This window comes from Chiloscyllium plagiosum, unplaced genomic scaffold, assembly GCF_037043375.1.
Source record: "Chiloscyllium plagiosum isolate Xiang-an unplaced genomic scaffold, Cpla_swu_hap1 HiC_scaffold_10, whole genome shotgun sequence".
Lineage (NCBI taxonomy): Eukaryota > Metazoa > Chordata > Chondrichthyes > Orectolobiformes > Hemiscylliidae > Chiloscyllium > Chiloscyllium plagiosum.
In genome coordinates, this window is record NW_028270148.1 from 61,251,643 (window position 1) to 61,264,027 (window position 12,385).

The 12,385-nt window shown below is 42.9% G+C and overlaps 1 protein-coding gene across 2 annotated transcripts in view; it reads left to right on the plus strand.

Annotated features, from left to right (window-relative positions):
• The window catches only part of eml6 (EMAP like 6), a 524,201-nt gene that overhangs the window by 160,373 nt on the left and 351,443 nt on the right, over positions 1-12,385 (plus strand). For both annotated transcript variants that reach the window (XM_087991388.1, XM_043695965.2), the window contains exon 10: positions 5,676-5,888. In XM_087991388.1, the coding sequence (XP_087847514.1) occupies positions 5,676-5,888 (213 nt within the window). The remainder of the gene's footprint in view (positions 1-5,675; positions 5,889-12,385) is intronic.

Below are 12,385 nucleotides of genomic sequence, written 5' to 3' on the forward strand. Positions count from 1 at the left end.
TGCTGGACTTATTTGTGGAACTAGATATTGTTTTACTAAGTTGAGCTTTTATAACCTACAGAAAGTACCCAGAGATCAGAAGTGGGTTCAGTTCATACCAGCTGATGTACTGTAACAGCCTAAAAGTAGTTAAAACCTTGAGATATTCCTAAATTCCATGATAAATGTCAATGAATTAGTCAGTGTTCTGTGTGTTGGGGGAGAGTTGGTAATGAAAAGAATCCAGTACAGTTAATGTGCAGAAGTTTACCAAAATAAATGCTTTTTATAGTGAAGATGGAGTGATACTTCACTGGAGTGGAATGTCTTAAAAAGGAGATTGCTGGGAAAATTGGTGATTTTAATTTCTTTTTGTCTATGTGAAGACTTTCCAAATTGCTTTCTGTAACGTTATAAACTTAGTTTTTTCCAATAATAGTGTTTTAGCAGCTTTTTAAGAATATGTCTGACTGAGGACCACCATAACCGAGTTTCTAAATTAAAACTTAGGGTTGATGAGGCCAGGTTTCACTCTGGAATATGTCTTCTCCAGCGTTACTACCAATTGTGATCATAACACTTTGGCATAGCACACCAGATGCATGCAACATGGGAAGCCAAAGGCAATCTTAATATGGCAGGAAAACACTAAAGTGGAGAATGTGTTAATGAGGCATGAGGGTAGCGCTTTGCAAAGATCTGTCGTGCAGACACCAGGAAGGTATGCACAGACTTAGCTGCAGGCGCTGTTTAGATAATAGCCCCAAGTGGATGATAATCGTGTGATCACTACTTGATGGATTTGCAGATGTGTTCCAAGGCCTCAAGTTTACAAATGTTGCTCAAGGTTCAACCCAATACCTATCAGTCTCCTCAAATGTCACTCATGATATTGAGTGTCACTGGTCCACACATTGCAAAATTGATTGGGAATTAATTTCAGCATTATTAAATATACATGATTAAAGTGGAATTAAGCATATGTACATCTGAAACACTTCTAAATAGTTAGACACCTCTGTTCGTGTAATTTCTTATTTTCTGTTTTCTAAGCACTCTGCTGAGATGCTGACAATCTGCTGACTGCTTCCTCAGTTGCCTATGATGACCCCGGTGGCTGTCATCTCTGATCTGGCACCTGGAGGACTTTGATTTGCTAAGGGTCTCCTGCACAGCTGCAAGTGTACCATCCTCAGCCTGTCTGGTGGAGGTGATGGGTGTCTCTGGTTAAAGGGAGGCAGGCTCCATTCGTATCCGAGAATGAAGGCTCCAGGATGCCTTGTTAGCAATCTACCTCTCTGGTGCAAAATCACACTTCCTCTTCTTCACAAGGACACAGAGCACCTGGAGGGATGTCAACATGCCAGGTCTAATGTTCCCTCTAAGCTGTGAGTTGCACAGCTGATCTGAGGTTCCATGAATGCTGATTGGTATACTGATGCATTGTCTTCCAGCATAAAGTTAAAAAATGGAGAGTTTATTGGCGAGGTCTCCCTCTCCCTTTGCAACTGTAACTCTACATCTATGTCTATGTCACAGCCATGTGTAAAATGCAGGTGTGAACACATAACCTGCACCCACTGAATGCTGTGTCTGATCAGACCATTATCAGTTTTTGCCACCTTCTCCATGAAGGAAAGCAACTGCTCACTTGCCAGAAATTTGTCGGTACTCATGAAGCTGTTATGACAATGTATAAAAGGGACGTTAGCCTTTCCTGAAGTCCATGCAAGACCTCTGGCATCTCTACCTGACATTTGAGGTCCATGTCTTTTATGTCTGAATCTGAAGGCTCATCATCTGCATGAGGCTTAGAAGGGTCCTTGTCTCCAATATTTCAGAATGTCTACAACCTCGGCTCCTACATCCTCCGGCTGTGGAGAAGTAATTGTGATGTGCTCAGCAGATTGTGATCCTGATCCTAAACTACAATGTCAACACCTTGATGAATGTCTTTGCTTGTGGAGAATACAGTTTAATACTGTTACAATGCATCCTCTTGGATTCTAAGTCTTTATCCTCAGAAATAGAGCTAGGGAGGCATTCTAAATCTTTATCCTCAGAAATAGAGGCATGATAGGTTGCCTCTACCATGTAGATTGCCCACCTCCAAACAGACCCCACCACCAGGGATATATTTCTCTCCCCACCCCTATCAGCGTTCCGGAGAGACCACTCCCTCCGCGACTCCCTCGTCAGGTCCACACCCCCCACCAACCCAACCTCCACTCCTGGCACCTTCCCCTGCAACCGCAAGAAGTGCAAAACTTGCGCCCACACCTCCCCCCTCACCTCCCTCCAAGGCCCCAATGGATCCTTCCATATCTGTCGCAAATTCACTTGCACTTCCACACACATCATTGACTGTATCCATTGCACCCGATGTGGTCTCCTCTAAATTGGAGAGACAGGCCACCTACTTGCGGAACGTTTCAGGGAACACCTCTGGGACACTCCACCAACCAACCCAACCGCCCGTGGCTGAGCACTTTAACTCCCCCTCCCACTCCGCCAAAGACATGCAGATCCTTGGCCTCCTTCATCGCCAGACCCTGACCACACGATGCCTGGAGGAAGAGCACCTCATCTTCCACCTAAGAACCCTCCAACCACACGGGATGAATGTAGATTTCTCCAGCTTCCTCATTTCCCCTCCCCCCACCTTATCTCAGTCCCAAACCCCGGATTCAGCACCACCCTCTTGACCTGCAATCTTCTTCCCGACCTCTCCACCCCCACCCCCTCTCCGGCCTATCACCCTCACCCTCACCTCCTTCCACCTATCGTATTCCCAGCGCCCCTCCCCCAAATTCCCTCCCCCCTACCTTTTATCTCAGCCTGCCTGGCACACCAGCCTCATTCCTGAAGAAGGGCTTATGCCCAAAACGTTGATTCTCCTGTTCCTCGGATGCTGCCCGGCCTGCTGTGTTTCCAGTACCACATTTTTCAACTCTGGTCTCCAGCATCTGCAGTCCTCATTTTCTCCGAGTTGCCTCTACCATGTGGTCTTTCTGCCAGAACTTTCAGAGGAGAATATAAAGTACAAGATGATGGTAACACCCTATTCCTATTCACAGTGATATTTCAGGTGCCTGTTCTGTATGTCCATCGAGCGACAGCAACATGGAGGCATCTATGTTGGGAGACTTTGATTTCTCCATCCACAGAAGCTCAATCCCATCTTTCCCCAACAAGTCCTACAGCCTTCTCCAAAAAGAAGGTGAGAGTTATTTTAAAAATCTTCCTGTTTTCCCCCAGCGATTATGAGTTCTTCTGCACTCCGAATGATTGTCATTCCTATGGATGCATAACCATTTTGTAAGCATGTGCACCTGAGCCCTCCCCAGTAGGTGCTTGGGATCCACACTTCTCTGCAACTGAAACATTTATGTAGTGAATAGCTTCCTGCTCATTCAACCTACATATTTCATCTGCTGATTACACTGCTTGACATCCTATGAGTAGCTCTTTGCAGTTTCAATATGCTGCTACCTACCCATGTGGAACACAGCAGGTTATTTATTCTTTTCCTGTACCGTACCCATGTTCTGGAGTGAACCCACTGGTGCTATTCCTTGCTGCAAGCTCTATTCAGGCCACCTTGGACAGATGGGAGGAACTCTTGCCATTGGGAAATAGGTTCTCCTCCAGTACATCCAGGAAAGTGAAGAGATCCTTTGTTTGAGACATTGCTGAACTGTGGAGCTGCTCATTATCTTTTTGGAGGCATCCTAAGCAACAAGACAGCTGGGATTGAGAAGGACTCAATAATTGTCTGCGGTATAAGTCCCAGGTTGATGTCCTTGCTTGCAATGAATGAATAGCTATCAAGGTGCCTTTTAAATAATACACTTGGACCATTGATCCTACAAGACAACAATGGATCATTGACATCTTGCTCACCATGCCACAGGATTTACTGCCCTCCACATGCATATCTAATTGGTTGACCACAACATAATGGTGTTAGAAAAGCTGTCCTGCCCAAAAACAAAGTGATGCTCATTTCTGGTCCTGCCACCAAACTTGCCCCCAGATTAGAAGATCCTACCCATTAACTGGGATCTTTGTGCAAGATTCACAGTGTCTTTAAATTTAAAAGCTCATAATTACTCTGAAGTTCATCATTATCTTTTGATTACACAATGGCTTGAAGTATGAATTTTGTGTTACCTAAGCCACCATTTAAATTAAAAAGATATCATTAAAATATGTGTGGCTATATTTTTGATGTTCTTTGCCACATATGTATGTTCTACAATTACACTTCTGTAAATTAGAAGGGATAGCTCTTTTAAAATTAAGTGGTGCATCAGGCCTAGAAGCAATGTTGAAAGAATTTCATAAAAACTCTTTCTCTGAAAAATATTTCATTTAAGCAATTTTATTATTTAAAACAATGGTCTTGATTATGCAGCCAGTAGTAAAAGAGCATCTCTAATACTACTTTTCTTCTGAGGAACTGAGACTTCACATTAATTTAATTTTTGCGGCCACAGAGGTATTTCAGCAATTATTTATCATTTATAATGCCATTAAAAACATTCTTGCACATGAATGCATCAGCCTAACTTTTACAGCCATATTTAGTGTGAATCTAGAGGTCAAGTACATGAAGTTCCAGTTATTTTAATATGGAACCTAACAGTGACAACTGTAATAGCGCACAGGATGGAAGAGCAAGTTATCCTTGAACAAAACTTCTGGATTTCCACCATTTACTGTGCATTTGCCATTGTCAGATGTTGCTGCTCAATTTACCCCATAATAATGGTGAGTGCTATTCACTTCTGTATTATAATCGCAGCATGACTTGCCTGCATTGTTTCCTTTAAATGCAGAAAGACTGGGAGTAACCTCCTAGTGAAATTTGCAGCTATAGTTGACCAAGCATTGTTTATTGTTTTGAGCAAAAATCCATTTTGGCTTTGTGGTGTCTTGTAAAAAAAATTATTCTTATATTTTGGTACATATTGAATGAAGTTACATGACAATATTTACCTTAAAATGTAGAAATTTGCATTTTGTTGGCTATTAAATTGAGCCAACACTATTTATGGGAGAAAGTGAGGACTGCAGATGCTGGAGATCAGAGCTGAAAAATGTGTTGCTGGAAAAGCGCAGCAGGTCAGGCAGCATCCAAGGAGCAGGAGAATCAACGTTTCGGGCATAAGCCCTTCTTCAGGAATGAGGAAGGTGTGCCAAGCAGACTAAGATAAAAGATAGGGAAGAGGGACTTGGGGGAGAGGTGTTGGGAATGCGATAGGTGGAAGGAAGTTAAGGCGAGGGGTTCTCCAGCTTCCTCATTTCCCCTCTCCCTACCTTATCTCAGTTCCAACCCTCGGACTCAGCACTGCCTTCTTGACCAGCAATCTTCTTCCCGATCTCTCCGCCCCCACCCCCTCTCCGGCCTATCACCCTCACCTTAACCTCCTTCCACCTATCGCATTCCCAACGCTCCTCCCCAAGTTCCTCCTCCCTACCTTTTATCTTAGCCTGCTTGGCACACCTTCCTCATTCCTGAAGAAGGGCTTATGCCCGAAATCTCGGTTCTCCTGTTCCTTGGATGCTGCCTGACCTGCTGCGCTTTTACAGCAACACATTTTTCAGCCCAACACTATTTATCCAGCCTGTGTTTTTAAAATGTGAATAAAATATGGAATTTTCTGTGTTAATTGACCAAATATGTTTTTAAGCTGGAAAGCACTTAACAAGTAAAGATGAAATAAAAGGAATTCACTGGGCCACGTGGACTTGTGTAATTGGACCTGAAGTAAATGGAATTTGGCCTAAATACACAGACATTACAGACATCAATTTTGTGGATGCGAACTTTGGCAGCGCTATACTCGTATCTGGAGATGACTTTGGATTTGTCAAACTTTTTAGATTTCCTTGTTTGAAGAAAGGTAAGGAATCTGTTTTTTGACTGCCATGTTTTTATTGATATGTGCTGTCTATCAATAGTAAATGTTGCCCTAATACATCAGATACCTATGTTCCAAAGATTTACAACTTGGAAATATTTGTTTGGATAGTGGCATTATGCAGACTACTGGAAGCAGGCAGTGCCACAGGTTGCACTGGTAATGGTATCTGGCACTGCTTGTCCTCAGAAAATTAACTAGAATCACCAGGAGTGGTGTAATGAGAATTACTTTCTTCCCCACATTTAATATTTTCTTGCCTTTACCTTTCAGTTTCTTATGTACTTTTCAATCCACATTTTCTTTCCTCTTAGTAACCATCAGTACTTTATCCAGGTGCTGAAAATCTAGAACTAGGCTGTGATGTAGGCAAACTTGATCCTAGCTTTTGGTTGAACTTTCCAGAATGACCTGTTAAGGAGAAGCTCCCAAGATGTCTTTTAACATAAATGGGAGCGAAAAGTCCCTTTTTTGGGGTGAATTCACCTTTGCTTATAGTACATGGAGGTATGGCTGGCTATCCATAGGTCCAGATTGTGATTATACTATAGATTTCTGAAACTAAGCAAGTCATGTTTTGAAATTTGCAGTGTACCTTCCTTATAAAAGGACAATTGGGTATAAAATGAAAATCTCTTGTGAGGAGGGGACCCGAACCAATTCTCAAACCCACCAATCACTTGCTTTTTAAACTGGAATTTGTGCCTCCATTAGTAAGTGAATGCTGAAGAACTACTTCTAGCAATGGTTAAGTTAGGATATTTTTCCTGATGTTAGAGTATCTATCATGAACAAATTTCTGATTGTCTGTCCTCAATATTTGTTAGAGATGCACCACATTGCAGATTTCTGGAGCCCTGTACCTAGAAACACAATAACTATGCCTGTTCGTAAGGCACAAAACAAACATTTAAACATCCAGTATGTCAGTCATTATGCAATATTCATTGCTAGTTGGAAATTCGTTGCTCACCACATTGAGAGTTTGGAAGCTCCATTTGTGTTCAGGGCACATGCCATAGCTTCTTAAATTGATGAATAAAATATTTGAATTAACTTGCTTTCTGAATTAACACTGTCCAAATTTAATTCTGACTGCTAAGGGAAAGAATTTGCTGGTGCTACAATGTTATAGGTTGAGCTGTAGTGATAATCAATGTGATACTTTTGGGATAGGAGAAGGAAGACATGGGGATGTGGCAAGAAGACCATGAGCAATTCATAGAAGAAGGAAGAGAAGGACAATGTGCAGGAGATCATTATATAAGCAGAACTTAAATGATCAGTTCTTCTACATGAACTTACTGCACAAGGAATGCTTCAGATACATTGCCTTTACATAGAAAGTCTTAATCGAACTATATCATCTGTTAAAGCTATCTGAGACTTACACCAGGGGATAGACAAAACTGCCTCTGACACAGAGGAGAACAGACATGAAGGAAAGAAGAGGTTTAAGAGTGAACAAAGAAGTAAACATAAGCGAGCCATTTTCCAGATACACTGTAAAGTTTGGTCATTATTATCTAGACTAAGTGTGTTTGACTTCAAGAATTCTCTGCTTATTTGGAATTGCATGTGCACTTATCTCTTTAAAGGAATTCTCATCAGTTGTGATTTAGCTTGGATCTAGTTGAAGAAGGATGAATCATGAACTAAGGTTTTAAATTTGGATGACATGGACTCTGGAGGGATGGGAAAAAACTGAAGGCAGTGCAAAGGGCTGATGTATTAATGGGTAAAACTGCAGGCGAATCATTAGAAGCATTTAACTATTTAGTAAGTGTAAGAGCTGTGCATGCCAATGCAAGGAAAGCGACGGGCCCGGACAGTGTCCCCATTCCAGCACTCCGATCCTGTGCAGATCAACTGGCAGAGATATTCAGTGACATCTTCACCTTCTCCTCCTACAAGCCATAGTCCCCACCTGCTTTAAGAAGACCACCAACATCTTCATTCCTAAGAAAGCACATGCAGTGTGCCTTAATGACTACTGCCCAGTGGTCTGACCTCTATAATCATGAGATGCTTCAAGAGGCTGGTCAATTCTAGTCTCCCAGCCGGCCTTGATCCCCCACAATTTGTCTACCAGCGTAACAGGTCCACAGCGGATGCCATATCCCTAGCCCAGCATTTGATCCTGGACCATCTAGACAGCAAGGACACCTATGTCAGACTCCTATTGATTGACTACAGCTCCCCCTTTAACATAATTATGCCCTTCAGACTGATGTCAAAACTCCGTGACCTTCGTCTTGGTGCCACCCTCTGCAATTGGATTCTCAACTTTCTGACCCTTAGACTGCAATCAATGAGGATAGGTAACTACACCGTTCACATGAAAACCTCAACACTGGATCCCCCAAGGATCCATCCTCAATCCCTTAATGTACTCCCTATACAGCCACGACTGTGTTGCCAAATTCTAAATGAATGCCATCTATATGCTCACTGACAACACGATTAATAGAATGAATATCTAACAATGACGAGTCAAAATACAGAAGGGAGATAGAAGGTTTGGTGACGTGGTGCAATAAGAACAACCACTCTCTCAATGTCAATAAAACTAAAGAACTGATCATTGACTTAAATAAGAAAGGATGAAAACACACCCCCACCCATGTCAATGGAACTGAGGTTGAAAGGGTGGAGAGTGTCAAGTTCCTCAGAGAGATGTTAACTGACAATGTGTCCTGGTCTTCCCATGTAGTTGCGACGGTCAAGAAGGCATAGCAATGCCTCTTCTTCCTCAGGTGGCTCAGGAAATTTGGCACATCCATAAGCACCCTCACCAACGTCAACAGATGTACAATTAAAGGCATACTATCAGGGTTCATAAAGGTCTGGTGTGGCAACTGCTGTGCCCAGAATTGTAAGAAACTACTGAGGGTGGTGTACATAGCCCAGGCCATCACGCAAGCTTTACACGGATCACGGCCCAGAAAGGCTGTCAACGTCATCAAAGACCCTTCGCACTCCTTCTCCTACAACCTCTTCCACCCGGCAGAAGATACAGAAGCCTGAACACATGCACCAGTAGATTCTGGGACAGCTTCTTCCCGTCTGTTATTAGAGTATTGAATGGACTCTCTATGCTCAAATATTGCTGATCTTGCAAACATTGATCTCTCTTGAATGCCCTGTGCAATGTTATCCATATGCCTCCATCTAAATCTTTTGTTCTATACATCCTTACCTACTATGATCTACCTGCACTGTTCGTAATCAAAGCTTTTCACTGTGCTTTGGTACAATGACAATAAATAAATCAACCAATGCCCTAACTGGAAATATCCACTTGTGTAATTTAAAGAACCTTGGTCAAAAAGAGAAGTGAAAGGTAGTAAACCAAAAGTTCTATATGAATTCCAAAATCTAAGGCTGTATTACTCAAACAAAAGTTGTATTCCTTAGAATTTGGAAAGTTAGAGTTAAAAATCACAACACCAGGTTATAGTCCAACAGATTTATTTGGAAGCACTAGCTTTTGGAGCGCTGCTCCTTCATCAGGTGGTTGTGGAGGTTAAAATCATGCTCACAGAATTTATAGCCAAAGGAATCCAGTGTCATGGAGGTGTGATACAGTAAACAGTCTTAGATTAAAATTTGCATCTTTTATAATGGGATATGCTGGTTTCTGTTCTTTGCTATGTAAATCCCAGAGTTTTTTTTAAACTACAATCTCAAGATAGCTCAGGCTTTTAAACAATAGGTGTGAAGTCTGTTTGTGTCCCAATGCTGTGTCAGACTGACAAATCCTCTGCATAGTTTTACAGAGTTTTACATGGATTCGTGCAGTTTTTGAGCAAAATAAAATGTAATTTTGCAAAAACAAATTCACCCCATAAGCTAATATGTGTTCGCATGTAGGAGCGACAGATTGAGTGTGCATGTGAGTGTGTGGGTGTGACTGCACCTGGTAGAGTGTGTGTGTGTGTGTGTATAAGCTTGGTTAAATGTGTGTATGTGAGTGTGATGGGGTATGTGTGAGAGGGTACGTGTGTCGATGTGAGTGCAGGGAGTGTATTTGTATGCATATGAAAGAGAGCTTTTGTATGAGGGAGGGGATGTGTGTGTATCATGTAGTGGGGTCACCAGTAGTATTACATGAATCCAAGGCCCTGGTTGAGGCCATTCCCATGGGTACCGAATTGTGCTATCAGCTTCTGCTCAGCCACGCTGCGTTGTTGCTTGTCCCAAAGTCCGCCTCGGAGGATGGTCACCTGACGGCCAAATCTCACAGACCGCTGAAGTGTTCCTTGGCCTGGAAGGAACACTCCTGCCTGAAGATTGTTGTGTGGTGTCCATTCATCCGTTGTCGTGGCATCTGCTCGTTCGTGCCAATGTACCATTCCTGAGGACATCCTTGTCTGCAATGTATGAGATAGACCACGTTTGCCAAGTCACATGAGTACTCGCTGCGTACATAGTGGGAGGCGTCCCCATGTGTAATAGTATTACTAGTGTCGACACTCTGACATGTCTTGCAGCGGCTACTGTGGCAGGGTTGTACGGTGTTCTTGTCCTGAAGGCTGGGCAGTTTGCTACAAATCATGTTATGGGATTTTCATATCAAAGAACAGAAGCCAACATATCCCATTATAACATATGAAAGTTTTAATCTAAGTTAAAAATCACACAACACCAGGTTATAGTCCAATAGGTTTAATTGGAAGCACTAGCTTTTATAGCACTGCTCCTTCATCAGGTGTTTATGGAGTACACAATTGTAAGACACAGAATTTATAGCAAAAGTTTACAGTGTGATGTAACTGAAATTATACATTGAAAAATACCTTGATTGTTTGTTAAATTTCTCATCTGTTAGAATGATCATGTTAGTTTCAATTCTTTCATATGTAAATTGCAAAACTACTTTTTTAGGAAGTTACAGTCTCAGGTGAACTTTAACAATTGGTGTCAGACCATATAACGTGTTGAAGGCGTTAGTGCCCTGTGTGCTGCTGTCTGTGCCATAATGTTTAGACTGATTCTAATCTAAAAAATGAATTAACAGAATCTTACATGGATTCGTGCAGTTTTTAAGCAAAGTACAATGTAACTCTGCAAGTACAAATTCACCCCACAAACATATATATGTGGGGTGGGGGGGGGTGGGGGTTGTGACTGTTTGTGAGAGAAAGAGAGTGTGTGTGTGTGTGTGTGTGTAGTGTAATGGGGTCACCTGTAGTGTGACCATGAACCCAAGGTCCCAGTTGAGGCCATCCCTATGTGTACCAAACTTAGGTATCAGCCTCTGCTCAGCCACTTTTCACTGCTGCCAGTCCCAAAGTCCGCCTTGGTCACATGAATGTCCGAGGTCAAATGCCTGGACCGCTGAAATGTTCTCCAACTGTGAGGGAACACTCCTGTCTGTTGATAGTTGTGTGGTGCCCATTCATCCATTGCCGTGGCATCTGCTCGGTTTCACCAATGTACCATGCCTCAGAGCATCTTTGCCTGCAGCATGCGATATAGACAACTGAGTCGCATGAGTACCTGCCACATACATGGTGGGAGGTGTCCCCACATAATGGTGGTATCCAGGTCCACACTCTGACACGTCTTGCAGCGCCTACCGTGACAAGGTTGTATAGAGTTGTCCAGAAAGCCAGGTGGTTTGCTATGAACAATGATCTGTTTGAGGTTTGGTGGTTGTTTAAAGGCAAGCAGTGGAGGTGTGGGGAAGATCTTGGCGAGGTGCTCATCCTCATTGATAAAGTGTTGCAGGCCGTGAAGAACAAGGTGTAGTTTTTCGGCTCCTGGAATGTAGTGGAGAACAAAGGGTACCCTGTCGGTTGCAGCACATGTCTGTCTTCTGAGGAGGCCATTGCGGTTCCTCGCTGTGGCACGTCAGAACTGGCTGTCGATGAGTTGAGCATCGTACCCCGTTCTTATGTGGGCATCCCTGAGTACTTCCAGGTGCCCATCATGTTCCTCCTCATCTGAATAGATCCGGTGTACGCTTAGGGTTTGTCCATAGGGAATGGTTGTTTTAATATGTTTTGGGTGGAAGCTGGAGAAATGTAGCACTGTGAGTTTGTCCGTGGGTTTGTGGTATCGTGAGGTGCTGAGGTGCCCATCCTTTATGGAGATGCATGTGTCCAAGAATGAGACAGATAATAAAGAGTAGTCCAAGGTGAGTTTGATGGTGGGATGAAACTTGTTGATATCACTGTGTAGATTTATTAGTGACTCCTTGCCATGGGTTGAGAGGAAGAAAATGTCGTCAATGTACCTGGTGTTGGTTGGAGGTCCTGTGTAGAGAAGAAGTCTTGTTTGAACCTGTGCATGAAGATGTTAGCATATTGGGGTGTTGGCATATTGGGGTGCAAATTTGGTCCCCATGGCTGTTCCATGTGACTGGATGAAGAACTGATTGTCAAAGGTGAAGACGTTGTGATCGAGGATAAAGCGGATGAGTTGTAGGATGGTGTTCGGAGATTGGCAGTTGTTGGTGATGAGTACTGAATCTA